This window comes from Engystomops pustulosus, unplaced genomic scaffold, assembly GCF_040894005.1.
Source record: "Engystomops pustulosus unplaced genomic scaffold, aEngPut4.maternal MAT_SCAFFOLD_26, whole genome shotgun sequence".
In the NCBI taxonomy this organism is placed as follows: domain Eukaryota; kingdom Metazoa; phylum Chordata; class Amphibia; order Anura; family Leptodactylidae; genus Engystomops; species Engystomops pustulosus.
In genome coordinates, this window is record NW_027284962.1 from 68,045 (window position 1) to 95,419 (window position 27,375).

The 27,375-nt window shown below is 57.4% G+C and overlaps 1 protein-coding gene across 4 annotated transcripts in view; it reads left to right on the forward strand.

Annotated features, from left to right (window-relative positions):
* Positions 1-27,375, forward strand: part of LIPE (lipase E, hormone sensitive type) — a 55,738-nt gene that overhangs the window by 14,888 nt on the left and 13,475 nt on the right. For 3 of the 4 annotated variants that reach the window (XM_072131487.1, XM_072131488.1, XM_072131489.1), the window contains exons 2-3: positions 14,065-14,603; positions 15,425-15,515. In XM_072131487.1, the coding sequence (XP_071987588.1) occupies positions 14,065-14,603; positions 15,425-15,515 (630 nt within the window). Of the gene's footprint in view, positions 1-7,745; positions 7,830-14,064; positions 14,604-15,424; positions 15,516-27,375 lie in introns of those variants that run through there. The other variant, XM_072131490.1, reaches the window with a different exon arrangement.

Here is a 27,375-nt window from a genome sequence, read left to right on the forward strand (position 1 = left end):
AGATTGACGGAGGAGCAGCAAGGGGAAGGTAAAGAGTGAGATGGACGGAGGAGCAGCGAGGAGAAGGTAAAGAGTGAGATGGAAGGAGGAGGAGCGAGGGGAAGGTAAAGAGTGAGATGGAGGGAGGAGGAGCGAGGGGAAGGTAAAGAGTGAGATGGACGGAGGAGGAGCAAGGCAAAGGTAAAGAGAGAGGTGGATGGAGGAGCAGCGAGGGGAAGGTAATGAGTGAGATGGAGGGAGGAGGAGCGAGGGGAAGGTAAAGAGTGAGATGGACGGTGGAGGAGCTAGGGGAAGTAAATGAGGAGATGGAGGGAGGAGGAGCGAGGGGAAGGTAAAGAGTGAGATGGAGGGAGGAGGAGCGAGGGGAAGGTAAAGAGTGAGATTGACGGAGGAGCAGCAAGGGGAAGGTAAAGAGTGAGATGGACGGAGGAGCAGCGAGGAGAAGGTAAAGAGTGAGATGGAAGGAGGAGGAGCGAGGGGAAGGTAAAGAGTGAGATGGAGGGAGGAGGAGCGAGGGGAAGGTAAAGAGTGAGATGGACGGAGGAGGAGCAAGGCAAAGGTAAAGAGAGAGGTGGATGGAGGAGCAGCGAGGGGAAGGTAATGAGTGAGATGGACGGAGGAGGAGCGAGGGGAAGGTAATGAGTGAGATGGACGGAGGAGGAGCGAGGGGAAGGTAAAGAGTGAGATGGACGGTGAAGGAGCGAGGGTAGGGTAAAGAGAGAGATGGACGGAGGAGCAGCGGGGGGAAGGTAAAGAGTGAGATGGACGGAGGAGCAGCGAGGAGAAGGTAAAGAGTGAGATGGAAGGAGGAGGAGCGAGGGGAAGGTAAAGAGTGAGATGGAGGGAGGAGGAGCGAGGGGAAGGTAAAGAGTGAGATGGACGGAGGAGGAGCAAGGCAAAGGTAAAGAGAGAGGTGGATGGAGGAGCAGCGAGGGGAAGGTAATGAGTGAGATGGACGGAGGAGGAGCGAGGGGAAGGTAATGAGTGAGATGGACGGAGGAGGAGCGAGGGGAAGGTAAAGAGTGAGATGGACGGTGAAGGAGCGAGGGTAGGGTAAAGAGAGAGATGGACGGAGGAGCAGCGGGGGGAAGGTAAAGAGTGAGATGGACGGAGGAGGAGCGAGGGGAAGGTAAAGAGTGAGATGGACGGTGGAGGAGCGAGGGGAAGGTAAAGAGTGAGATGGAGGGAGGAGGAGCGAGGGGAAGGTAAAGAGTGAGATGGAGGGAGGAGGAGCGAGGGGAAGGTAAAGAGTGAGATGGAGGGAGGAGGAGCGAGGGGAAGGTAAAGAGTGAGATGGAGGGAGGAGGAGCGAGGGGAAGGTAAAGAGTGAGATGGAGGGAGGAGGAGCGAGGGGAAGGTAAAGAGTGAGATGGATGGAGGAGGAGCGAGGGGAAGGTAAAGAGTGAGATGGAGGGAGGAGGAGCGAGGGGAAGGTAAAGAGTGAGATGGACGGTGAAGGAGCGAGGGGAATGTAAAGAGTGAGATGGAGGGAGGAGGAGCGAGGGGAAGGTAAAGAGTGAGATGGACGGTGAAGGAGCGAGGGGAAGGTAAAAAGTGAGATGGAGGGAGGAGGAGTGAGGGGAAGGTAAAGAGTGAGATGGACGGTGAAGGAGCGAGGGGAAGGTAGAGAGTGAGATGGACGGAGGAGGAGCGAGGGGAAGGTAAAGAGTGAGATGGATGGAGGAGGAGCGAGGGGAAGGTAAAGAGTGAGATGGACGGAGGAGGAGCGAGGGGAAGGTAAAGAGTGAGATGGACGGAGGAGGAGCGAGGGGAAGGTAAAGAGTGAGATGGACGGAGGAGCGAGGGGAAGGTATAGAGTGAGATGGACGGTGAAGGAGCGAGGGGAAGGTAAATATGAATGGTGTTTCTCCATCATAGTTGGATTTGGTCACAGAATGATGGACATCATGTATGGTCCAGGCCTGGCGGGGGACAGAACGGGGTGGAGACGGTTTGGTTCCTAATATGAAGGGCGCCTTTGGTCACTGTTTCATGGATCTCCTGAAAGCTCTATAATCCACAAAGCTGGTGGCGTGACCCTCCTATTGTGCCAAGTGGTGGCATGTTGTTGTTGTTGCATCTCCTGACTCATGGGTTCGTGTTGTTCTTGGAACCTGCACGTGTTTCGTACATATGGTCCTCATCATGGTTGGCCAGGCCTCTGTGTACAGAGGGCACCCGAGCTGAGTTATTCCATAGGACAGCTGGAGATGGGAATTGTATGACCTTGACCAAAATATGTCTTGTTCCCCGAGCAGAGGAAGTTCTGTCCGGTCTCTTGGGTTCCCATTAATAAGGGTTAATGTTCTGCCAGAGAATGTGTGGCATGGGACATTACTAGTCAAATGGACAAGATGTAGAGGAAGGAGGCTCTTCCGACAGCCTGCCCGTCATATGTAACCGTGTATGATGTCTTCAGGACTAGGACTCCAGCAGCTAACATTGATTTGTACCATAGATGGGCTCGGGCAGTGGATGAAAGGGTGATAAGTTGTCACAATGGCCCCTCTGTGGTCTGCTCTGTTTTCCTTCTACGGGCCGGGTCCTGGGCTCTGCCTGTGGCTTCCCTCCTCTGTGGTCTGCTCTGTTGTCCTTCTACGGGACGGCTCATGGGCTCTGCCTGGGGCTTCCCTCCTCTGTGCTCTGTTGTCCTTGTACTGGCCGGCTCCTGGGCTCTGCCTGGGGCTTCCTTCCTCTGTGCTCTGTTTTCCTTCTACGGGCCGGTTCCTGGGCTCTGCCTGTGGATTCCCTCCTCTCTGATCTGCTTTGTTGTCCTTCTACAGGCCGGCTCCTGGGCTCTGCCTGTGGCTTCCCTCCTCTGTGCTCTGTTTTCCTTCTACGGGCTAGTTCCTGGGCTCTGCCTGTGGATTCCCTCCTCTCTGATCTGCTTTGTTGTCCTTGTACTGGCCGGCTCCTGGGCTCTGCCTGGGGCTTCCTTCCTCTGTGCTCTGTTTTCCTTCTACGGGCTAGTTCCTGGGCTCTGCCTGTGGATTCCCTCCTCTCTGATCTGCTTTATTGTCCTTGTACTGGCCGGCTCCTGGCTCTGCCTGGGGCTTCCCTCCTCTGTGGTTTGATTTCCTTCTATGGGCCGGCTCCTGGGCTCTGCCTGGGGCTTCCCTCCTCTGTGGTCTGCTCTGTTGTCCTTCTACGGCCGGCTCCTGGGCTCTGCCTGGGGCTTCTCTCCTCTATGGTCTGTTCTGTTGTCCTTCTATGGGCCGGCTCCTGGGCTCTGCCTGTGGCTTCGCTCCTCCGTGGTCTGCTTTGTTGTCCTTCTACGGGCCGGCTCCTGGGCCCTGCCTGTGGCTTCCCTCCTTTGTGGTCTGCTCTGTTGTCCTTCTACGTGCCGGTTCCTGGGCTCTGCCTGTGGCTTCCCTCCTCTGTGGACTGCTCTGTTGTCCTTCTACGGGCCGGCTCCTGGGCTCTGCCTGTGGCTTCCCTCCTCTGTGGACTGCTCTGTTGTCCTTCTACGGGCCGGCTCCTGGGTTCTGCCTGGGGCTTCCCTCCTCTGTGGTCTGTTCTGTTGTCCTTCTACATGCCGGCTCCTGGGCTCTGCCTGTGGCTTCCCTCCTCTGTAGACTGTTCTGTTGTCCTTCTACTTGCCGGCTCCTGGGCTCTGCCTGGGGCTTCCCTCCTCTGTGGTTTGTTGTCCTCGTACGGCCTGGCTCCTGGGCTCTCTGCCTCCCCCCCAGTAATGTGCCCTCTGCCTCCCTCTCAGTAATGTGTGCTCTGCCTCCCCCCCAGTAATGTGTGCTCTGCCTCCCCCCCCAGTAATGTGTGCTCTGCCTCCCCCCCCAGTAATGTGCGCTCTGTCCCTCCCCCCAGTAATGTGCGCTCTGTCCCCTCCCCCCAGTAATGTGCGCTCTGTCCCCTCCCCCCAGTAATGTGCGCTCTGTCCCCTCCCCCCAGTAATGTGCGCTCTGTCCCCTCCCCCCAGTAATGTGCGCTCTGTCCCCTCCCCCCAGTAATGTGCGCTCTGTCCCCTCCCCCCAGTAATGTGCGCTCTGTCCCCTCCCCCCAGTAATGTGCGCTCTGTCCCCTCCCCCCAGTAATGTGCGCTCTGTCCCCTCCCCCCAGTAATGTGCGCTCTGCCCACCCCCAGTAATGTGCGCTCTGCCCACCCCCAGTAATGTGCCCTCTGCCCCCTCCCCCAGTAATGTGCCCTCTGCCTCCCCCCCAGTAATGTGCCCTCTGCCTCCCCCCCAGTAATGTGCCCTCTACCTCCCCCCCAGTAATGTGCCCTCTGCCTCCGCCCCCAGTAATGTGCCCTCTGCCTCCGCCCCAGTAATGTGCCCTCTGCCTCCGCCCCCAGTAATGTGCCCTCTGCCTCCGCCCCCAGTAATGTGCCCTCTGCCTCCCCCCCACTAATGTGCCCTCTGCCTCCCCCCCCACTAATGTGCCCTCTGCCTCCCCCCCAGTAATGTGCCCTCTGCCTCCCCCCCCAGTAATGTGCCCTCTGCTCCCCCCCCAGTAATGTGCCCTCTGCTCCCCCCCCCAGTAATGTGCCCTCTGCTCCCCCCCCCAGTAATGTGCCCTCTGCTCCCCCCCAGTAATGTGCTCTCTGCTCCCCCCCAGTAATGTGCTCTCTGCTCCCCCCCCAGTAATGTGCCCTCTGCTCCCCCCCAGTAATGTGCCCTCTGCTCCCCCCCAGTAATGTGCATCTGGAGACGTTGTGGGGAAATGGGGACTCGCCGCACTGGAGATGTTACAGGGGTGGGGGTACGCGCCAGGCTCTATAGACGTCAGGGGGCGCCAGGGGTTTTGGGGGCGCCGCTCTCTTGCAGTACCTTCCTATCATTGAGGAGTCCAGTAGGCTCATTGCTGGTTGTTAGCTTAGATGCTGCAGCTGTGTCAGTAAGTTTGCATGTTGTTGTTGCTCCGCAGCAGTCTCCGGGGTCCTGCTGCTGCTCATGCTGTGCAGAGGGCAGTGAGGGCAGTGTGGGCAGAGGGCACAGCAGCCGGCGATGCCGTCACTTCTAACCATGTGAGGGGCTGGAGGGGTCCTGACACTGCTGGGCTCTGTGTAGCCAGTGTTGGGCATCGGCCTTGGGGAGAAGTGTAATCACACCTTTGTGTATGTTGTGTATCTACTTTTTAAAGGAAATAAATGTATTACTATTATTGTTAGTAGCAGCAGGACTGTGATGTATGAATCTATGTTCCAGGATTCTAGTTTCTCTAAGTGTCCTCACACTGCTGTACTCTGCAGCCAGTGTTCTGTATTGTATCTCCTCCTCCTCTTGTCCTCCTCTACTCCTCCTCCTCCTCTGCTGCTCTACTCCTCCTCCTCCTCTGCTGCTCTACTCCTCCTCCTCCTCTGCTGCTCCTCCTCCTCCTCTGCTGCTCCTCCTCCTCCTCTGCTGCTCCTCCTCCTCCTCCTCTGCTGCTGCTCCTCCTCCTCCTCTGCTGCTGCTCCTCCTCCTCCTCCTCTGCTGCTCCTCCTCCTCCTCCTCTGCTCCTCCTCCTCCTCCTCTGCTGCTCCTCCTTCTCCTCCTCTGCTGCTCCTCCTCCTCCTCCTCTGCTGATCCTCCTCCTCCTCCTCCTCCTCCTCCTCCTCCTCCTCCTCTCCTCCTCCTCCTCCTCCTCTGCTGCTCCATCTCCTCTGCTGCTGCTCCTCCTCCTCCTCCTCCTCCTCCTCCTGCTGCTCCTCCTCCTCTCCTCCTCCTCTCCTCCTCTGCTGCTGCTGCTCCTCCTCCTCTCCTCCTCCTCTCCTCCTCCTCTTCTCCTCCTCTCCTCCTCCTCCTCTTCTCCTCCTCTCCTCCTCCTCTTCTCCTCCTCTCCTCCTCCTCTTCTCCTCCTCTCCTCCTCCTCTCCTCCTCCTCTTCTCCTCCTCCTCCTCCTCCTCCTCCTCTGCTGCTCCTCCTCCTCTCCTCCTCCTCTCCTCCTCCTCTTCTCCTCCTCTTCTCCTCCTCTTCCCCTCCTCCTCTTCTCCTCCTCTTCTCCTCCTCTTCTCCTCCTCTTCTCCTCCTCCTCTCCTCCTCCTCTCCTCCTCCTCTCCTCCTCCTCTCCTCCTCCTCTCCTCCTCCTCCTCCTCTTCTCCTCCTCCTCCTCTTCTCCTCCTCCTCCTCTTCTCCTCCTCCTCCTCTTCTCCTCCTCCTCCTCTTCTCCTCCTCCTCTTCTCCTCCTCCTCCTCTTCTCCTCCTCCTCCTCTTCTCCTCCTCTTCTCCTCCTCCTCCTCTTCTCCTCCTCCTCCTCTTCTCCTCCTCCTCCTCTTCTCCTCCTCCTCCTCTTCTCCTCCTCCTCCTCTTCTCCTCCTCCTCCTCCTCTTCTCCTCTTCTCCTCCTCTTCTCCTCTTCTCCCCCTCCTCCTCTTCTCCCCCTCCTCCTCTTCTCCCCCTCCTCCTCTTCTCCCCCTCCTCCTCTTCTCCCCCTCCTCCTCTTCTCCCCCTCCTCCTCTTCTCCCCCTCCTCCTCTTCTCCCCCTCCTCCTCTTCTCCCCCTCCTCCTCTTCTCCCCCTCCTCCTCTTCTCCCCCTCCTCCTCTTCTCCCCCTCCTCCTCTTCTCCCCCTCCTCCTCTTCTCCCCCTCCTCCTCTTCTCCCCCTCCTCCTCTTCTCCCCTCCTCCTCTTCTCCCCCTCCTCCTCTTCTCCCCCTCCTCCTCTTCTCCCCCTCTTCTTCTCCTTCTCCTCTTCTCCTCCTCCTCTTCTTCTCCACCTCCTCCCTCCTCTTCTTCTCCCCTCCTCCTCCTCTCTTCTCCACCTCCTCCTCCTCCTCTCTTCCTTTTCTCCTCCCCTTCTCCTCCTCCTCAGGGTTTATAGCCTGTGGGCAGAACGACTCTAGGACACTGAGATGTCACAACAAGCAAAGTCCAGCACATAGCGAGGCGAGTGAGCAGTCTCCCTTCTGCAGGCAGGTATGATGAGGATGGAGGTGGGAGGCAGGCGTGATGATGATGAGGGGTTGGGCAGGTGTGAGGATGATGATGAGGGGTTGGGCAGGTGTGAGGATGATGACGGGGGGAGGCAGGTGTGAGGATGATGACGGGGGGAGGCAGGCGTGAGGATGATGACGGGGAGGCAGGTGTGAGGATGATGAGGGGTTGGGCAGGTGTGAGGATGATGAGGGGTTGGGCAGGTGTGAGGATGACGACGGGGGAGGCAAGGGTGAGGATGACGACGGGGGAGGCAGGCGTGAGGATGACGACGGGGGAGGCAGGCGTGAGGATGACGACGGGGGAGGCAGGCGTGAGGATGACGACGGGGGAGGCAGGCGTGAGGATGACGACGGGGAGGCAGGCGTGAGGATGACGACGGGGGAGGCAGGCGTGAGGATGACGACGGGGGAGCAGGCGTGAGGATGACGACGGGGGAGGCAGGCGTGAGGATGACGACGGGGGAGGCAGGCGTGAGGATGACGACGGGGCAGGCAGGCGTGAGGATGACGACGGGGCAGGCAGGCGTGAGGATGACGACGGGGCAGGCAGGCGTGAGGATGACGACGGGGGAGGCAGGCGTGAGGATGACGACGGGGGAGGCAGGCGTGAGGATGACGACGGTGGAGGCAGGCGTGAGGATGACGACGGTGGAGGCAGGCGTGAGGATGACGACGGTGGAGGCAGGCGTGAGGATGACGACGGTGGAGGCAGGCGTGAGGATGACGACGGGTGAGGCAGGCGTGAGGATGACGACGGTGGAGGCAGGCGTGAGGATGACGACGGTGGAGGCAGGCGTGAGGATGACGACGGGGCAGGCGGGCAGGCGTGAGGATGACGACGGGGCAGGTGTGAGGATGATGACGGGGCAGGTGTGAGGATGATGACGGGGACACTGAGATGTCACAACAAGCAAAGTCCAGCACATAGCGAGGCGAGTGAGCAGTCTCCCTTCTGCAGGCAGGTATGATGAGGATGGAGGTGGGAGGCAGGCGTGATGATGATGAGGGGTTGGGCAGGTGTGAGGATATGATGATGAGGAGGATGATGACGGGGGGAGGCAGGTGTGAGGATGATGACGGGGGGAGGCAGGTGTGAGGATGATGACGGGGGGAGGCAGGTGTGAGGATGATGACGGGGGGAGGCAGGTGTGAGGATGATGACGGGGGGAGGCAGGCGTGAGGATGATGACGGGGGTGGGCAGGTGTGAGGATGATGAGGGGTTGGGCAGGTGTGAGGATGATGACGGGGGGAGGCAGGTGTGAGGATGATGACGGGGGGAGGCAGGCTGTGAGGATGATGACGGGGGGGAGGCAGGCGTGAGGATGATGACGGGGGAGGCAGGCGTGAGGATGATGACGGGGGAGGCAGGTGTGAGGATGATGAGGGTTGGGCAGGTGTGAGGATGATGAGGGGTTGGGCAGGTGTGAGGATGATGATGAGGGGTTGGGCAGGCGTGAGGATGATGACGGGGGAGGCAGGCGTGAGGAGGATGACGGGGGAGGCAGGTGTGAGGATGATGAGGGGGTGGGCAGGTGTGAGGATGATGACGGGGGAGGCGGGCAGGTGTGAGGATGATGACGGGGGAGGCGGGCAGGTGTGAGGATGATGACGGGGCAGGCGGCAGGTGTGAGGATGATGATGGGGCAGGTGTGAGGGATGATGACGGGGGCAGGCGGGCAGGTGTGAGGATGATGACGGGGGCAGGCGGGCAGGTGTGAGGATGATGACGGGGCAGGCGGGCAGGTGTGAGGATGATGACGGGGAGGTGTGAGGATGATGACGGGGAGGTGTGAGGATGATGACGGGGGAGGTGTGAGGATGATGACGGGAGGTGTGAGGATGATGACGGGGGGAGGCAGGTGTGAGGATGATGACGGGGAAGTGGGCAGGTGTGAGGATGATGACGGGGAGGCAGGTGTGAGGATGATGACGGGGCAGACGGGCAGGTGTGAGGATGATGACGGGGCAGACGGGCAGGTGTGAGGATGATGACGGGGCAGACGGGCAGGTGTGAGGATGATGACGGGGCAGGCGGGCAGGTGTGAGGATGATGACGGGGCAGGCGGGCAGGTGTGAGGATGATGACGGGGCAGGTGTGAGGATGATGACGGGGAGGCGGGCAGGTGTGAGGATGATGACGGGGCAGGTGTGAGGATGATGATGGGGCAGGCGTGAGGATGACGACGGGGGGAGGCAGGCGTGAGGATGACGACGGGGGGAGGCAGGCGTGAGGATGACGACGGGGGGAGGCAGGCGTGAGGATGACGACGGGGGGAGGCAGGCGTGAGGATGACGACGGGGGGAGGCAGGCGTGAGGATGACGACGGGGGAGGCAGGCGTGAGGATGACGACGGGGGAGGCAGGCGTGAGGATGACGACGGGGGAGGCAGGCGTGAGGATGACGACGGGGCAGGCAGGCGTGAGGATGACGACGGGGCAGGCAGGCGTGAGGATGACGACGGGGCAGGCGGGCGTGAGGATGACGACGGGGCAGGCAGGCGTGAGGATGACGACGGGGCAGGCGGGCAGGTGTGAGGATGATGACGGGGCAGGGGGCAGGTGTGAGGATGATGACGGGGCAGACGGGCAGGCGTGAGGATGATGACGGGGCAGGCGTGAGGATGATGACGGGGCAGGCGTGAGGATGATGACGGGGCAGGCGTGAGGATGATGACGGGGCAGGCGTGAGGATGATGACGGGGCAGGCGTGAGGATGATGACGGGGCAGGCGTGAGGATGATGACGGGGCAGGCGTGAGGATGATGACGGGGCAGGCGTGAGGATGATGACGGGGCAGGCGTGAGGATGATGACGGGGCAGGCGTGAGGATGATGACGGGGCAGGCGTGAGGATGATGACGGGGCAGGCGTGAGGATGATGACGGGGCAGGCGTGAGGATGATGACGGGGCAGGCGTGAGGATGATGACGGGGCAGGCGTGAGGATGATGACGGGGCAGGCGTGAGGATGATGACGGGGCAGGCGTGAGGATGATGACGGGGCAGGCGTGAGGATGATGACGGGGCAGGCGTGAGGATGATGACGGGGCAGGCGTGAGGATGATGACGGGGCAGGCGTGAGGATGATGACGGGGCAGGCGTGAGGATGATGACGGGGCAGGCGTGAGGATGATGACGGGGCAGGCGTGAGGATGATGACGGGGCAGGCGTGAGGATGATGACGGGGCAGGCGTGAGGATGATGACGGGGCAGGCGTGAGGATGATGACGGGGCAGGCGTGAGGATGATGACGGGGCAGGCGTGAGGATGATGACGGGGCAGGCGTGAGGATGATGACGGGGCAGGCGTGAGGATGATGACGGGGCAGGCGTGAGGATGATGACGGGGCAGGCGTGAGGATGATGACGGGGCAGGCGTGAGGATGATGACGGGGCAGGCGTGAGGATGATGACGGGGCAGGCGTGAGGATGATGACGGGGCAGGCGTGAGGATGATGACGGGGCAGGCGTGAGGATGATGACGGGGCAGGCGTGAGGATGATGACGGGGCAGGCGTGAGGATGATGACGGGGCAGGCGTGAGGATGATGACGGGGCAGGCGTGAGGATGATGACGGGGCAGGCGTGAGGATGATGACGGGGCAGGCGTGAGGATGATGACGGGGCAGGCGTGAGGATGATGACGGGGCAGGCGTGAGGATGATGACGGGGCAGGCGTGAGGATGATGACGGGGCAGGCGTGAGGATGATGACGGGGCAGGCGTGAGGATGATGACGGGGCAGGCGTGAGGATGATGACGGGGCAGGCGTGAGGATGATGACGGGGCAGGCGTGAGGATGATGACGGGGCAGGCGTGAGGATGATGACGGGGCAGGCGTGAGGATGATGACGGGGCAGGCGTGAGGATGATGACGGGGCAGGCGTGAGGATGATGACGGGGCAGGCGTGAGGATGATGACGGGGCAGGCGTGAGGATGATGACGGGGCAGGCGTGAGGATGATGACGGGGCAGGCGTGAGGATGATGACGGGGCAGGCGGGCAGGCGTGAGGATGATGACGGGGCAGGCGGGCAGGCGTGAGGATGATGACGGGGCAGGCGGGCAGGCGTGAGGATGATGACGGGGCAGGCGGGCAGGCGTGAGGATGATGACGGGGCAGGCGGGCAGGCGTGAGGATGATGACGGGGCAGGCGGGCAGGCGTGAGGATGATGACGGGGCAGGCGGGCAGGCGTGAGGATGATGACGGGGCAGGCGGGCAGGCGTGAGGATGATGACGGGGCAGGCGGGCAGGCGTGAGGATGATGACGGGGCAGGCGGGCAGGCGTGAGGATGATGACGGGGCAGGCGGGCAGGCGTGAGGATGATGACGGGGCAGGCGGGCAGGCGTGAGGGTGATGACGGGGCGGCGGGCAGGCGTGAGGGTGATGACGGGGGGAGGCAGGTGTGAGGATGATGACGGGGAGGTGGGCAGGTGTGAGGATGATGACGGGGAGGTGGGCAGGTGTGAGGATGATGACGGGGAGGTGGGCAGGTGTGAGGATGATGACGGGGAGGTGGGCAGGTGTGAGGATGATGACGGGGAGGTGGGCAGGTGTGAGGATGATGACGGGGAGGTGGGCAGGTGTGATCAGTATTGTCCCTGGAGAGATGTGTAATCAGACCTTTGTGTATGTTGCTAGTAGCTTCAGGATTGTTCTGTATGGATTTATATTTCAAGATTATAACTTCTCTAAGTGCACTGGAGGCGTGTCATTGCACTGCCCTGTTTTGTTTGTGGGGAAGGGGGGCTAAGTATATACATTTAGTACAGCTGTGTGACCTGTGCCCAATGTTCTTGGCTGTTACCATCTTTAATAACTGGTACTGAGCCCTGCTCCTCTACCGGACGCCCCTGACCCTGTGATCACAAGATGTGTAAGGCCCCCTCTCTCTGTGGTCTCTCTGGGTCCCCCTTGCTCTGGGGTCTCTCTATTGGGTCCACCTTGCTCTGGGGTCTCTCTATTGGGTCCACCTTGCTCTGGAGTCTCTCTGTAGGGTCTCTCTGGGTCCCCCTTGCTCTGTGGCCTCTCTTTTGGGTCCCCCTTGCTCTGGGGTCTCTCTCTGGGGTCTCCCTTGCTCTGGGGTCTCTCCTCTGAGTCCCCCTTGCTCTGTGGCCTCTCTGGGTCCCCCTTGCTCTGTGGTCTCTCTCTGGGTCCCCCTTGCTCTGTGGTCTCTCTCTGGGTCCCCCTTGCTCTGGGGTCTCTCCTCTGGGTCCCCCTTGCTCTGGGGTCTCTCCTCTGGGTCCCCCTTGCTCTGGGGTCTCTCCTCTGGGTCCCCCTTGCTCTGTGGTCTCTCTCTGGGTCCCCCTTGCTCTGTGGTCTCTCCTCTGGGTCCCCCTTGCTCTGTGGTCTCTCTCTGGGTCCCCCTTGCTCTGGGGTCTCTCCTCTGGGTCCCCCTTGCTCTGGGGTCTCTCCTCTGGGTCCCCCTTGCTCTGGGGTCTCTCCTCTGGGTCCCCCTTGCTCTGGGGTCTCTCCTCTGGGTCCCCCTTGCTCTGGGGTCTCTCCTCTGGGTCCCCCTTGCTCTGGGGTCTCTCCTCTGGGTCCCCCTTGCCCTGGGGTCTCTCCTCTGGGTCCCCCTTGCTCTGGGGTCTCTCCTCTGGGTCCCCCTTGCTCTGGGGTCTCTCCTCTGGGTCCCCCTTGCTCTGGGGTCTCTCCTCTGGGTCCCCCTTGCTCTGGGGTCTCTCCTCTGGGTCCCCCTTGCTCTGGGGTCTCTCCTCTGGGTCTCTCCTCTGGGTCCCCCTTGCTCTGGGGTCTCTCCTCTGGGTCCCCCTTGCTCTGGGGTCTCTCCTCTGGGTCCCCCTTGCTCTGGGGTCTCTCCTCTGGGTCCCCCTTGCTCTGGGGTCTCTCCTCTGGGTCCCCCTTGCTCTGGGGTCTCTCCTCTGGGTCCCCCTTGCTCTGGGGTCTCTCCTCTGGGTCCCCCTTGCTCTGGGGTCTCTCCTCTGGGTCCCCCTTGCTCTGGGGTCTCTCCTCTGGGTCCCCCTTGCTCTGGGGTCTCTCCTCTGGGTCCCCCTTGCTCTGGGGTCTCTCCTCTGGGTCCCCCTTGCTCTGGGGTCTCTCCTCTGGGTCCCCCTTGCTCTGGGGTCTCTCCTCTGGGTCCCCCTTGCTCTGGGGTCTCTCCTCTGGGTCCCTCTTGCTCTGGGGTCTCTCCTCTGGGTCCCCCTTGCTCTGGGGTCTCTCCTCTGGGTCCCCCTTGCTCTGGGGTCTCTCCTCTGGGTCCCCCTTGCTCTGGGGTCTCTCCTCTGGGTCCCCCTTGCTCTGGGGTCTCTCCTCTGGGTCCCCCTTGCTCTGGGGTCTCTCCTCTGGGTCCCCCTTGCTCTGGGGTCTCTCCTCTGGGTCCCCCTTGCTCTGGGGTCTCTCCTCTGGGTCCCCCTTGCTCTGGGGTCTCTCCTCTGGGTCCCCCTTGCTCTGGGGTCTCTCCTCTGGGTCCCCCTTGCTCTGGGGTCTCTCCTCTGGGTCCCCCTTGCTCTGGGGTCTCTCCTCTGGGTCCCCCTTGCTCTGGGGTCTCTCCTCTGGGTCCCTCTTGCTCTGGGGTCTCTCCTCTGGGTCCCCCTTGCTCTGGGGTCTCTCCTCTGGGTCCCCCTTGCTCTGGGGTCTCTCCTCTGGGTCCCCCTTGCTCTCGGGCCTCTCCTCTGGGTCCCCCTTGCTCTCGGGTCTCTCCTCTGGGTCCCCCTTGCTCTCGGGTCTCTCCTCTGGGTCCCCCTTGCTCTCGGGTCTCTCCTTTGGTTCCCCCTTGCTCTCGGGTCTCTCCTTTTGTTCCCCCTTGCTCTCGGGTCTCTCCTCTGGTTCCCCCTTGCTCTCGGGTCTCTCCTCTGGTTCCCCCTTGCTCTCGGGTCTCTCCTTTGGTTCCCCCTTGCTCTCGGGTCTCTCCTCTGGTTCCCCCTTGCTCTCGGGTCTCTCCTCTGGTTCCCCCTTGCTCTCGGGTCTCTCCTCTGGTTCCCCCTTGCTCTCGGGTCTCTCCTCTGGTTCCCCCTTGCTCTCGGGTCTCTCCTCTGGTTCCCCCTTGCTCTCGGGTCTCTCCTCTGGTTCCCCCTTGCTCTCGGGTCTCTCCTCTGGTTCCCCCTTGCTCTCGGGTCTCTCCTCTGGTTCCCCCTTGCTCTCGGGTCTCTCCTCTGGTTCCCCCTTGCTCTCGGGTCTCTCCTCTGGGTCCCCCTTGCTCTGGTCTCTGGGGGTCTAATGTCCTGTTACGTTGTGTCTTTCAGGACTGGTGGTTGTGCCTCCGGAGCAGATGGACCCCCGTCCCCTCTTCCAGGCGGTGGACGCCCTGTGCCAGGACAACATTCATCACTTTGGGGAGTCGGGCTCTGAAGTCTCCTGTCGGCTGGTGCAGGCGTTTTCCCGTATCCAGGAGCAATCGCGGGGCCTGGAGCCTGCGGTGCGGGCCCTTGCCGCTGTCTGCCCCTTGTTTGACCTGGACCCTGACACGCCGGCCAATGGCTACCGCAGCCTCCTGAAGGTGGTCCTGGCCTGCACTCAGCACATTCTGCACAAGTGCCGCTACGTTACCACCAGCCGCCGCGGCATCTTCTTCAGGGCTGTGCACAACTGCTCCGAGCTGGAGGCCTATGGGGCCGCCCTCACCCAGCTGCGCGCTTTGCTCTGCTTTGCACAGCGTCTGCTCACCGCTAACCGACATGGAGACCTGTTCTTCCGCCAGGAGCGAGGCTTGTCCGAGGAGTTCCTGAAGGAGTACAGCACCATGCACAAGGGCTGCTTCTACGGCCGCTGTCTCGGCTTCCAGGTGAGTGCCCGAACCTCCAACCCCTTATAGGGCTGCTCCACTAGAAGTCACATGGGGGTGCTGTGTCCCCTGATTGCCTGGTGGGTCACTGGCATCTGACCCCCAACTGTGATAACCCTCGGGGGGGGGGGATCTATAGGTGGGATCTATTTGCAGCCCTTGTTGTCTCCTGGCCCCCGGTACCTCGAGGCACAGTTTTATATCTCTTATTGTAGATGAATGCACAAGGATCAGCAGGTGGTCCGGCAGATGTCACCCCCCCCCCTCTGCTTTCTCAGGATTCCACTCTCTCCCGCACTTTCCCCGGATCCGTGCCTCCTCTGGCCTCGACCTTCGGAGCAGCCTTGAGCTTCTCTTGGCTCCAGTGATATAGAATGACATCACTTATCTGTGCCGGAGATAAGGAAGGACATTACACAAACTCTGCCAGACGCTCTGAGCCCCCCTCTCTCCTGGCTCTGTGCCCCCTCTGTCCCCTCTCTCCTGGCTCTGTGCCCCCCCCCCTCTCCAGGTTCTGAGCCCCCCCCCCCCTCTCTCCTGGCTCTGTCCCCCCTCCCCCCACCCTCTCTCTGTGTTCTCCCCTCTCTCCTGGCTCTGTGCCCCCTCCTCTCTCCTGGCTCTGTGCCCCCCCTCTGTCCCCCTGGCTGCACAGTTTTTCAGTGTCTGAATGATGAGGAGTCCAGGACAGGTCGGGGATGTGTCGGCTCTGAGTGAGATAGAATAACGTAGCAGAATCTTCCTCTTCATATGTTTTCTTTTATTTGTTTGACCCTTTACTTTCATCTGTGACCCTAAATTTTACTATTCCCATTGTCTTCCAGTTCACCCCTTCCATCCGCCCCTTCCTGCAGACCATCTCCATCGGCCTTGTGTCCTTCGGGGAGAATTACAAGCGGCATGAATCTGGAATAAGTAAGTGATGGTGTGGGTGTGGGGGTGATTGTTGAGGTGATGCTCGTAAGGATTGGCAATGATTGTTGGGGGTGATGCTCGGAGGTATTGGCAGAGATTGTTTGGGTGATGCTCGGAAGGGTTTGCGGCGGTTGTTGGGGTGATGCTCGGAAGGGTTGGCGGTGATTGTTGGGGGTGATGCTCGAAGGATCGGGGTGATTGCGGGGGTGATGCTCGCAAGGATTGGGGTTGATTGTTGTGGTGATGCTCGGAAGGATTGTCGGTGATTGCTGTGGTGATGCGCGGAAGGATTGGCGGTGATTGCTGTGGTGATGTGCGGAAGGATTGGCGGTGATTGCTGTGGTGATGCTCGGAAGGATTGGCGGTGATGCTTGGAAGGATTGGCGGTGGTTGTTGTGGTGATGCTCGGAAGGATTGGGGGTGATTGTTGGGGTGATGCTCGGAAGGATTGGGGGTGATTGTTGGGGTGATGCTCGGAAGGATTGGCTGTGATTGTTGGGGTGATGCTTGTAAGAATTGGGGGTGATTGTTAGTTTGATGCTCGTAAGGATTGGCGGTAATGCTTGGAAGGATTGGGGTTGGTTGTTGGGATGATGCTCGGAAGGATTGGGGATGATTGGGGTTATGCTTGGAAGGATTGGCGGTGATAGTTGGGGTGATGCTCAGAAGGATTGGCGGTGATTGTTGGGGTGATGCACGGAAGGATTGGCAGTGATTGTTGTGGTGATGCTTGGAAGGATTGGCTGTGATTGTTGGGGTGATGCTTGGAAGGATTAACAGTGATTGTTGGGGTGATGCTCGGAAGGATTGGCGGTGATGCTTGGAAGGATAGGGGGTGGTTGTTGGGGTGATGCTCGGAAGGATTGGCGGTGATTGTTGGGCTGAGGCTCGGAAGGATTATGGGTGATTGCTGGGGTGATGCTCGGAAGGATTGACGGTGATTGTTGGGGTGATGCTCAAAAGGATTGGGGGTAATGCTCGGACGTATTGGCAGTGATTGTTGGGATGATGTTCGGATGGATTGGCTGTGATTGTTGGGGTGATGTTCGGAAGGATTGGCGGTGATGCTCGAAAGGATCGGGGGTGATTGTTGGGATGATGCTCGGCAGGATTGGTGGTCATTGTTGGGGTGATGCTCGGAAGGATTGGGGGTGATTGTTGGGGTGATGCTCGGAAGGATTGGCGTGATTGTTGGGGCTATGTTTGTGAGGTATTGGCGGTGATTGTTTGGGTGATGCTCTGAAGGATTGGGGGTAATTGTTGGGTTGATGCTCGGAAGGATTGGCTGTGATTGTTGGGTTGATGCTCGGAAGGATTGACAGTGATTGTTGGGGTGATGCTCGGAAGGATTGGGGGTGATTGTTGGGATGATGCTCGGCAGGATTGGTGGTCATTGTTGGGGTGATGCTCGGAAGGATTGGGGGTGATTGTTGGGGTGATGCTCGGAAGGATTGGCGTGATTGTTGGGGCTATGTTTGTGAGGTATTGGCGGTGATTGTTTGGGTGATGCTCTGAAGGATTGGGGGTAATTGTTGGGTTGATGCTCGGAAGGATTGGCTGTGATTGTTGGGTTGATGCTCGGAAGGATTGACAGTGATTGTTGGGGTGATGCTCGGAAGGATTGGGGGTGGTTGTTGGGGTGATGCTCGGAAGTATTGGCGGTGATTGTTGGGGTGATGCTCGTAAGGTTTGGCGGTGATGCTTTGAAGGATTGGGGGTGTTTGTTTGGGTGGTGCTCGGAAGGATTGGCGGTGCTGGTTGGGCTGATAATCGGAAGGATTATGGGTGATTGCTGGGGTGATGCTCGGAAGGATTGACGGTGATTGCATGGGTGATGCTCAAAAGGATTGGGGGTAATGCTCGGAAGTATTGGCAGTGATTGTTGGGATGATGCTCGGAAGGATTGGATGTGATTGTTGGGGTGATGCTCGGAAGGATTGGCGGTGATTGTTGGGGTTATGGTTGGAAGTATTGGCGGTGATTGTTGGGGTGATGCTTGGAAGGATCGGGGGTGATTGTTGGCATGATGCTCCGAAGGATTGGAGGTGATTTTTGGGGTGATGCTCGGAAGGATTGGGGGTTATTGTTGGGTTGATGCTCGGAAGGATTGGGGGTGTTTGTTTGGGTGATGCTCGGAGGTATTGGCGGTGATTGTTGGGGTGATGCTCGGAAGGATTGGCTGTGATTGTTGGGGTGATGCTCGGAAGGATTGGGGTGGTTATTGGGGTGATGCTCGGAAGTATTGGTGGTGCTTTTTGGGGTGATACTCGGAAGTATTGGCGGTAATTGTTGGGGTGATGCTCGTAAGGATTGGCGGTGATGCTTGGAAGGATTTGGGGTGGTTGTTTGGGTTTTGCTCGGAAGGATTGTCGGTGATGGTTGGGCTGATGCTCGGAACGATTATGGGTGATTGCTGGGGTGATGCTCGGGAGGATTGACGGTGATTGCTTGGGTGATGCTCAAAAGGATTGGGGGTAATGCTCGGAAGTATTGGCAGTGACTGTTGGGATTATGCTCGGAGGTATTGGCGGTGATTGTTGGGGTGATGCTCGGAAGGATTGGCGGTGATTGTTGGGATGATGCTCGGAAGGATTGGCGGTGATTGTTGGGGTGATGTTTGGAAAGATTGGCGGTGATTGTAGAGATGATGCTCGGAAGGATTGGTGGTGATTGTTGTGGTGATGCTCGGAAGGATTGGCGGTGATTGTTGTGGTGATGCTCGGAAGGATTGGCGGTGATTGTTGGGATGATGCTCGGAAGGATTGGGGGTTATTGTTGGGGTGATGCTTGGAAGGATTGACAGTGATTGTTGGGGTGTTGCTCGTAAGGATTGGGGGTGGTTGTTGGGGTGACGCTCGTAAGGATTGGCGGTGATGCTTGGACGGATTGGCGGTGATTGGGGTGATACTTGGAAGGATTGGGGGTTATTGTTGGGGTGAAGGTCGGAAGGGTTGGTGGTGATTGTTGGGGTGATGCTCGGAAGGATTGGGGGTGATTGTTGGGGTGATGCTCGGAAGGATTGGGGGTGGTTGTTGTGGTGATGCTCGGAAGGGTTGGCTGTGATTGTTGAGGGTGATGCTCCTAAGGATCGGGGTTGATTGTTGGGATGATGCTCGGAAGGATTGGTGGTGATTGTTGTGGTGATGCTCGGAAGGATTATGGGTGATTGCTGGGGTGATGCTCAGAAGGATTGACGGTGATTGCATGGGTGATGCTCAAAAGGATTGGGGGTAATGCTCGGAAGTATTGGCAGTGATTGTTGGGATCATGCTCGGAAGGATTGGCGGTGATTGTTGGGGTGATGCTCGGAAGGATTGGCGGTGATTGTTGGGGTGATGCTTGGAAGTATTGTCGGTGATTGTTTGGGTTATGCTCGGAAGGGTTTGCGTTGATTGTTGGGGGGTGATGCTCGGAAGGATCGGGGGTGATTGTTTGCATGATGCTCGGAAGGATTGGTGGTAATTGTTGGGGTGGGTGATGTTCGGAAGTATTGGCGGTGATTGTTGGGTTGATGCTCGGAAGCATTGGGGGTGATTGTTGGTCTGATGCCCCGAAGGATTGGAGGTGATTGTTGGGGTGATGCTCGGAAGGATTGGGGGTTATTGTTGGGGTGATGCTCGGAAGAATTGGGGGTGATGCTTGGAGGTATTGGCGGTGATTGTTGGGGTGATGCTCGGAGGTTTTGGCGGTGATTGTTGGGGTGATGCTCGGAAGGATTAGCTGTGATTGTTGGGGTGATGCTCGAAAGGATTGACGGTGATTGCATGGGTGATGCTCAAAAGGATTGAGGGTAATGCTCGGAAGTATTGGCAGTGATTGTTGGGATGATGCTCGGAAGGATTGGATGTGATTGTTGGGGTGATGCTCGGAAGGATTGACGGAGATTGCATGTGTGATTATCAAAAGGATTGGGGGTAATGCTCGGAAGTATTGGCAGTGATTGTTGGGATGATGCTCGGAAGGATTGGATGTGATTGTTGGGGTGATGCTCGGAAGGATTGGCGGTGATTGTTGGGGTTATGGTTGGAAGTATTGGCGGTGATTGTTGGGGTGATGCTTGGAAGGATCGGGGGTGATTGTTGGCATGATGCTCGGAAGGATTGGTGGTAATTGTTGGGGTGGGTGATGCTCGGAAGTATTGGCGGTGATTGTTGGGGTGATGCTCGGAAGGATTGGCGGTGATTGTTGTGGTGATGCTCGGAAGGATTGGCAGTGACTGTTGGGGTGATGCTCGGAAGGATTGGAGGTGATTTTTGGGGTGATGCTCGGAAGGATTGGGGGTTATTGTTGGGGTGATGCTCGGAAGGATTGGGGGTGATTGTTTGGGTGATGCTCGGAGGTATTGGCGGTGTTTTTTGGGGTGATACTCGGAAGTATTGGCGGTGATTGTTGGGGTGATGCTCGTAAGGATTGGCGGTGATGCTTGGAAGGATTTGGGGTGGTTGTTTGGGTGGTGCTCGGAAGGATTGGCGGTGATTGTTGGGCTGATGCTCGGAATGATTATGGGTGATTGCTGGGGTGATGCTCGGGAGGATTGACGGTGATTGCTTGGGTGATGCTCAAAAGGATTGGGGGTAATGCTCGGAACTATTGGCAGTGAATGTTGGGTTGATGCTCGGAAGTATTGGCGTTGATTGTTGGGGTGATGCTCGGAAGGATTGGCGGTGATTGTTGGGATGATGCTCGGAAGGATTGGGGGTGATTGTTGGGGTGATGTTTGGAAGGATTGGCGGTGATTGTAGAGATGATGCTCGGAAGGATTGGTGGTAATTGTTGTGGTGATGCTCGGAAGGATTGGCGGTGATTGTTGTGATGCTCGGAAGGATTGGCGGTGATTGTTGGGATGATGCTCGGAAGGATTGGGGGTTATTGTTGGGGTGATGCTTGGAAGTATTGACAGTGATTGTTGGGGTGATGCTAGGAAGGATTGGGGTTTTTTGGGGTGGTACTCGGAAGGGTTGGTGGTGATTGTTGGGGTGAAGGTCGGAAGGGTTGGTGGTGATTGGGGTGATGCTCGGAAGGATTGGCGGTGATTGTTGGGGTGATGCTCGGAAGGATTGGAGGTGATTGTTGGGGTGATGCTCGGAAGGATTGGAGGTGATAATTGGGGTGATGCTCGGAAGGATTGGAGGTGACAGTTGGGGTGATGCTCAGAAGGATTGGGGGTTATTGTTGGGGTGATGCTCGTAAGGATTGGGGGTGGTTGTTGGGGTGACGCTCGTATGCATTGGCGGTGATGCTTGGAAGGATTGGGGTGGTTGTTTTGGTGGTGCTCGGAAGGATTGGGGGTGATGCTAGGAAGGATTGGCGGTGATTGGGGTGATACTCGGAAGGATTGGGGGTTATTGTTGGGGTGAAGGTCGGAAGGGTTGGTGGTGATTGGTGGGGTGATGCTAGGAAGCATTGGGGGTGATTGTTTGGGTGATGCTCGAAGGTATTGGCGGTGATTGTTGGGGTGATGCTCGGAAGGATTGGCTGTGATTGTTGGGGTGATGCTCGGAAGGATTGGGGTGGTTATTGGGGTGATGCTCGGAAGTATTGGCGGTGTTTTTTGGGGTGATACTCGGAAGGATTGGGGGTGATTGTTGGGGTGAAGGTCGGAAGGATTGGTGGTGATTGTTGGGGTGATGCTCGGAAGCATTGGCGGTGATGCTTGGAAGGATTCTGGGTGATTGTTGGGGTGATGCTCGGAAGGATTGGGGGTGGTTTTTGTGGTGATGCTCGGAAGGGTTGGCTGTGATTGTTGAGCGTGATGCTCGGAAGGATCGGGGTTGATTGTTGGGATGATGCTCGGAAGGATTGGTGGTGATTGTTGTGGTGAAGCTCGGAAGGATTGGCGGTGATTGTTGGGATGATGCTCGGAAGGATTGGCGATGATTGCGTGGGTGATGCTTAAAAGGATAGGGGGTTATTGTTGGGGTGATGCTCGGAAGGCTTGGGGGTGATTGTTGGGGTAAAGCTTGGAAGGATTATGGGTGATTGTTGGGGTGATGCTCGGAAGGATTGGCGGTTATTACGTGTGTGATGCTCAAAAGGATTGGGGGTGATTGTTGGGGTCATGCTCGGAAGGATTGGGGGTGATTGTTGAGGGTGATGCTCGGAAGGATTGGCGGCGATTGTTGGGGTGATGCTCGGTAGAATTGGTGGTGATTGTTGGAGTGATGCTCGGTAGGATTGGAGGTGATTGTTGGGGTGATGCTCGGAAGGATTGGCGGTGATTGTTGGGCTGATGCTCGGAAGGTTTGGCAATGATTGTTGGGGGTGATGCTCGGAGGTATTGGCGGTGATTGTTTGGGTGATGCTCGGAATGGTTGGGGGTGGTTGTTGGGGTGATGCTCGGAAGGATTGGTGGTGATTGTTGAGGTGATGCTCGGAAGAATTGGCGGTGATATGTTGGGGTGATGCTCAGGTGGATTGGGGGTGATGCTCGGAAGGATTGGCGGTGATTGTTGGGGTGATGCTCGGAAGGATTGGCGGTGATTGTTGGGGTGATGCTCGGAAGGATTGGCGGTGATTGCGTGGGTAATGCTCAAAAGGATTGGGGGTGATTGTTGGGGTGATGTTCGGAAGGCTTGGGGGTGATCGTTGGGGTAAAGCTCGGAAGGATTATGGGTGATTGCTGGGGTGATGCTCGGAAGGATTGGCGGTGATTGTTGGTGTGATGCTCGGAAGGATTGGCGGTGATTACGTGGGTGATGCTCAAAAGGATTGGGGGTGATTGTTGGGGTCATGCTCGGAAGGATTGGGGGTGATTGTTGAGGGTGATGCTCGGAAGGATTGGCGGCGATTGTTGGGGTGATGCTCGGTAGAATTGGCGGTGATTGTTGGAGTGATGCTCGGTAGGATTGGCGGTGATTGTTGGGGTGATGCTCGGAAGGATTGGCGGTGATTGTTGGGCTGATGCTTGGAAGGATTGGCAATGATTGTTGGAAGTGATGCTCGGAGGTATTGGCGGTGATTGTTTGGGTGATGCTCGGAATGGTTGGGGGTGGTTGTTGGGGTGATGCTTGGAAGGATTGGTGGTGATTGTTGGGGTGATGCTCGGAAGAATTGGCGGTGATTGTTGAGGTGATGCTCAGGTGGATTGGGGGTGATCGTTGGGGGTGATGCTCGGAAGGATTGGCGGTGATTGTTGGGGTGATGCTTGCAAGGATTGGCGGTGATTGCGTGGGTATTGCTCAAATGGATTGGGGGTGATTGTTGGGGTGATGCTCGGAAGGATTGGGGGTGGTTGTTGTGATGCTCGAAAGGGTTGGCGGTGATTGTTGAGGGTGATGCTCGGAAGGATTGGCTGTGATTGTTGTGGTGACGCTCGGAAGGATTGGCAGTGACTGTTAGGGTGATGCTCGGAAGGATTGGGGGTTATTGTTGTTGGTTGATGCTCGGAAGGATTGGGGGTGATGCTCGGAAGGATTGGGGGTGGTTTTTGTGGTGATGCTCGGAAGGGTTGGCTGTGATTGTTGAGCGTGATGCTCGGAAGGATTGGTGGTGATTGTTGGGATGATGCTCGGAAGGATTGGTGGTGATTGTTGTGGTGAAGCTCGGAAGGATTGGCGGTGATTGTTGGGATGATGCTCGGAAGGATTGGTGGTGATTGTTGGGATGATGCTCGGAAGGATTGGGGGTGATTGTTGGGGTGATGCTCGGAAGGATTGGCTGTGATTGTTGGGGTGATGCTCGTAAGGATTGGGGGTGATTGTTAGTTTGATGCTCGTAAGGATTGGCGGTAATGCTTGGAAGGATTGGGGTTGGTTGTTGGGGTGATGCTTAGAAGGATTGGGGATGATTGGGGTTATGCTCGGAAGGATTGGCGGTGATTGTTGGGGTGATGCTTGGAAGGATTGGCTGCGATTGTTGGGGTGATGCTCGGAAGGATTGGCGTGATGCTCGGAAGGATTATGGGTGATTGCTGGGGTGATGCTCGGAAGGATTGACGGTGATTGTTGGGGTGATGCTCAAAAGGATTGGGGGTAATGCTCGGACGTATTGGCAGTGATTGTTGGGATGATGTTCGGATGGTTTGGCTGTGATTGTTGGGGTGATGTTCGGAAGGATTGGCGGTGATGCTCGAAAGGATCGGGGGTGATTGTTGGGGTGATGCTCGGAAGTATTGGGGGTGATTGTTGGGGTGATGCTCCTAAGGATTGGTGGTTATTGTTGGGGCTATGTTTGTGAGGTATTGGCGGTGATTGTTTGGGTGACGCTCGGAAGGATTGGGGGTAATTGTTGGGTTGATGCTCGGAAGGATTGGCTGTGATTGTTGGGTTGATGCTCGGAAGGATTGACAGTGATTGTTGGGGTGATGCTCGGAAGGATTGGGGGTGGTTGTTGGGGTGATGCTCGGAAGTATTGGCGGTGATTGTTGGGGTGATGCTCGGAAGGATTGGCGGTGATTGCGTGGGTAATGCTCAAAAGGATTGGGGGTGATTGTTGGGGTGATGCTCGGAAGGATTGGGGGTGGTTGTTGTGATGCTCGGAAGGGTTGGCGGTGATTGTTGAGGGTGATGCTCGGAAGGTTGGGGGTTTATTGTTGGGATAATGCTCGGAAGGATTGGTGGTGATTGTTGGGGTGATGCTCGGAAGGATTGGGGGTGATTGGGGTGATGCTCGTAAGGATTGGGGGTGATTGTTAGTTTGATGCTCGTAAGGATTGGCGGTAATGCTTGGAAGGATTGGGGTTGGTTGTTGGGGTGATGCTTGGAAGGATTGGGGATGATTGGGGCTATGCTCAGAAGGATTGCCGGTGATTGTTGGGGTGTTGCACGGAAGGATTGGCGGTGATTGTTGGGGTGATGCTTGGAAGGATTGGCTGCGATTGTTGGGGTGATGCTCGGAAGGATTAACAGTGATTGTTGGGGTGATGCTCGGAAGGATTGGCAGTGATGCTCGGAAGGATTATGGGTGATTGCTGGGGTGATGCTCGGAAGGATTGACGGTGATTGTTGGGGTGATGCTCAAAAGGATTGGGGGTAATGCTCGGACTTATTGGCAGTGATTGTTGGGATGATGTTCGGATGGTTTGGCTGTGATTGTTGGGGTGATGTTCGGAAGGATTGGCGGTGATGCTCGAAAGGATCGGGGGTGATTGTTGGGGTGATGCTCGGAAGTATTGGGGGTGATTGTTGGGGTGATGCTCGGAAGGATTGGCGGTGATTGTTGGGGCTATGTTTGTGAGGTATTGGCGGTGATTGTTTGGGTGACGCTCGGAAGGATTGGGGGTAATTGTTGGGTTGATGCTCGGAAGGATTGGCTGTGATTGTTGGGTTGATGCTCGGAAGGATTGACAGTGATTGTTGGGGTGATGCTCGGAAGGATTGGGGGTGGTTGTTGGGGTGATGCTCAGAAGTATTGGCGGTGATTGTTGGGGTGATGCTCGTAAGGTTTGGCGGTGATGCTTTGAAGGATTGGGGGTGTTTTTTTGGGTGGTGCTCGGAAGGATTGGCGGTGCTTGTTGGGCTGATAATCAGAAGGATTATGGGTGATTGCTGGGGTGATGCTCGGAAGGATTGACGGTGATTGCATGGGAGATGCTCGGAAGGATTGGCAGTGATTGTTGGGGTGATGCTTGGAAGTATTGTCGGTTATTGTTTGGGCTATGCTCGGAAGGGTTTGCGTTGATTGTTGGGGGGGGGGGGTGATGCTCGGAAGGATCGGGGGTGATTGTTGGCATGATGCTCGGATTGGTGGTAATTGTTGGGGTGGGTGATGCTCGGAGGTATTGGCGGTGATTGTTGGGGTGATACTCGGAAGGATTGGGGGTGATTGTTGGGATGATGCTCGGAAGGATTGGCTGTGATTGTTGTGGTGACGCTCGGAAGGATTGGCAGTGACTGTTGGGGTGATGCTCGGAAGGATTGGGGGTTATTGTTGGGGTGATGCTCGGAAGGATTGGGGGTGATGCTTGGAGGTATTGGCGGTGATTGTTTGAGTGATGCTCGGAGGTATTGGCGTTGATTGTTGGGGTGATGCTCGGAAGGATTGGGGGTGGTTGTTGGGGTGATGCTCGGAAGTATTGGCGGTGATTGTTGGGGTGATGCTCGTAAGGTTTGGCGGTGATGCTTTGAAGGATTGGGGGTGTTTGCTTGGGTGGTGCTCGGAAGGATTGGCGGTGCTGGTTGGGCTGATAATCAGAAGGATTATGGGTGATTGCTGGGGTGATGCTCGGAAGGATTGACGGTGATTGCATGGGTGATGCTCAAAAGGATTGGGGGTAATGCTCGGAAGTATTGGCAGTGATTGTTGGGATGATGCTCGGAAGGATTGGATGTGATTGTTGGGGTGATGCTCGGAAGGATTGGGGTGGTTATTGGGGTGATGCTCAGAAGTATTGGCGGTGTTTTTTGGGGTGATACTCGGAAGTATTGGCGGTGATTGTTGGGGTGATGCTCGTAATGATTGGCGTTGATGCTTGGAAGGATTTGGGGTGGTTGTTTGGGTGGTACTCGGAAGGATTGTCGGTGATGGTTGGGCTGATGCTCGGAACGATTATGGGTGATTGCTGGGGTGATGCTCGGGAGGATTGACGGTGATTGCTTGGGTGATGCTCAAAAGGATTGGGGGTAATGCTCGGAAGTATTGGCAGTGACTGTTGGGATGATGCTCGGAAGTATTGGTGGTGATTTTTGGGGTGATGCTCGGAAGGATTGGCGGTGATTGTTGGGATGATGCTCGGAAGGATTGGCGGTGATTGTTGGGGTGATGTTTGGAAGGATCGGCGGCGATTGTAGTGGTGATACTCTGAAGGATTGGCAGTGATTGTTGGGATGATGCTCGGAAGGATTGACAGTGATTGTTGGGGTGATGCTTGGAAGGATTGACAGTGATTGTTGGGGTGATGCTAGGAAGGATTGGGGGGTTTTGGGGTGATACTCGGAAGGGTTGGTGGTGATTGTTGGGGTGAAGGTTGGAAGGGTTGGTGGTGATTGTTGGGGTGATGCTCGGAAGGATTGGCGGTGATTGTTGGGGTGATGCTCGGAAGGATTGGAGGTGATTGTTGGGGTGATGCTCGGAAGGATTGGAGGTGATTGTTGGGGTGATGCTCGGAAGGATTGGAGGTGATAGTTGGGGTGATGCTCGGAAGGATTGGGGTTTATTGTTGGGGTGATGCTGGGAAGGAATGACAGTGATTGTTGGGGTGATGCTCGGAAGGATTGGGGTGGTTTTTGGGGTGATGCTCGTAAGGATTGGCGGTGATGCTTGGAAGGATTGGGGTGATTGTTTTGGTGGTGCTCGGAAGGATTGGGGGTGATGCTAGGAAGGATTGGCGGTGATTGGGGTGATACTCGGAAGGATTGGGGGTTATTGTTGGGGTGAAGGTCGGAAGGATTGGCTGTAATTGTTGGGGTGATGCTCGGAAGGATTGGGATGATGCTCCGAAGGATTGGCGTTGATTATTGGGGATGATGCTCGGAAGGATCGGGGGTGATTGTTGGGGTGATGCTCGGAAGGATTGGCGGTGATTGTTGGGCTGATGCTCGGAAGGATTGGCAGTGATTGTTGGGGTGATGCTCGGAAGGATTGGAGGTGATTGTTGGGGTGATGCTCGGAAGGATTGGCGGTGATTGTTGGGGTGATGCTCGGAAGGATTGGGGGTGGTTGTTGGGGTGATGCTCGTAAGGTTTGGCGGTGATGCTTTGAGGTATTGGGGGTGTTTGTTTGGGTGGTACTCGGAAGGATTGGTGGTGCTGGTTGGGCTGATAATCGGAAGGATTATGGGTGATTGCTGGGGTGATGCTCGGAAGGATTGGCGTGATTGCATGGGTGATGCTCAAAAGGATTGGGGGTAATGCTCGGAAGTATTGGCAGTGATTGTTGGGATGATGCTCGGAAGGATTGGATGTGATTGTTGGGGTGATGCTCG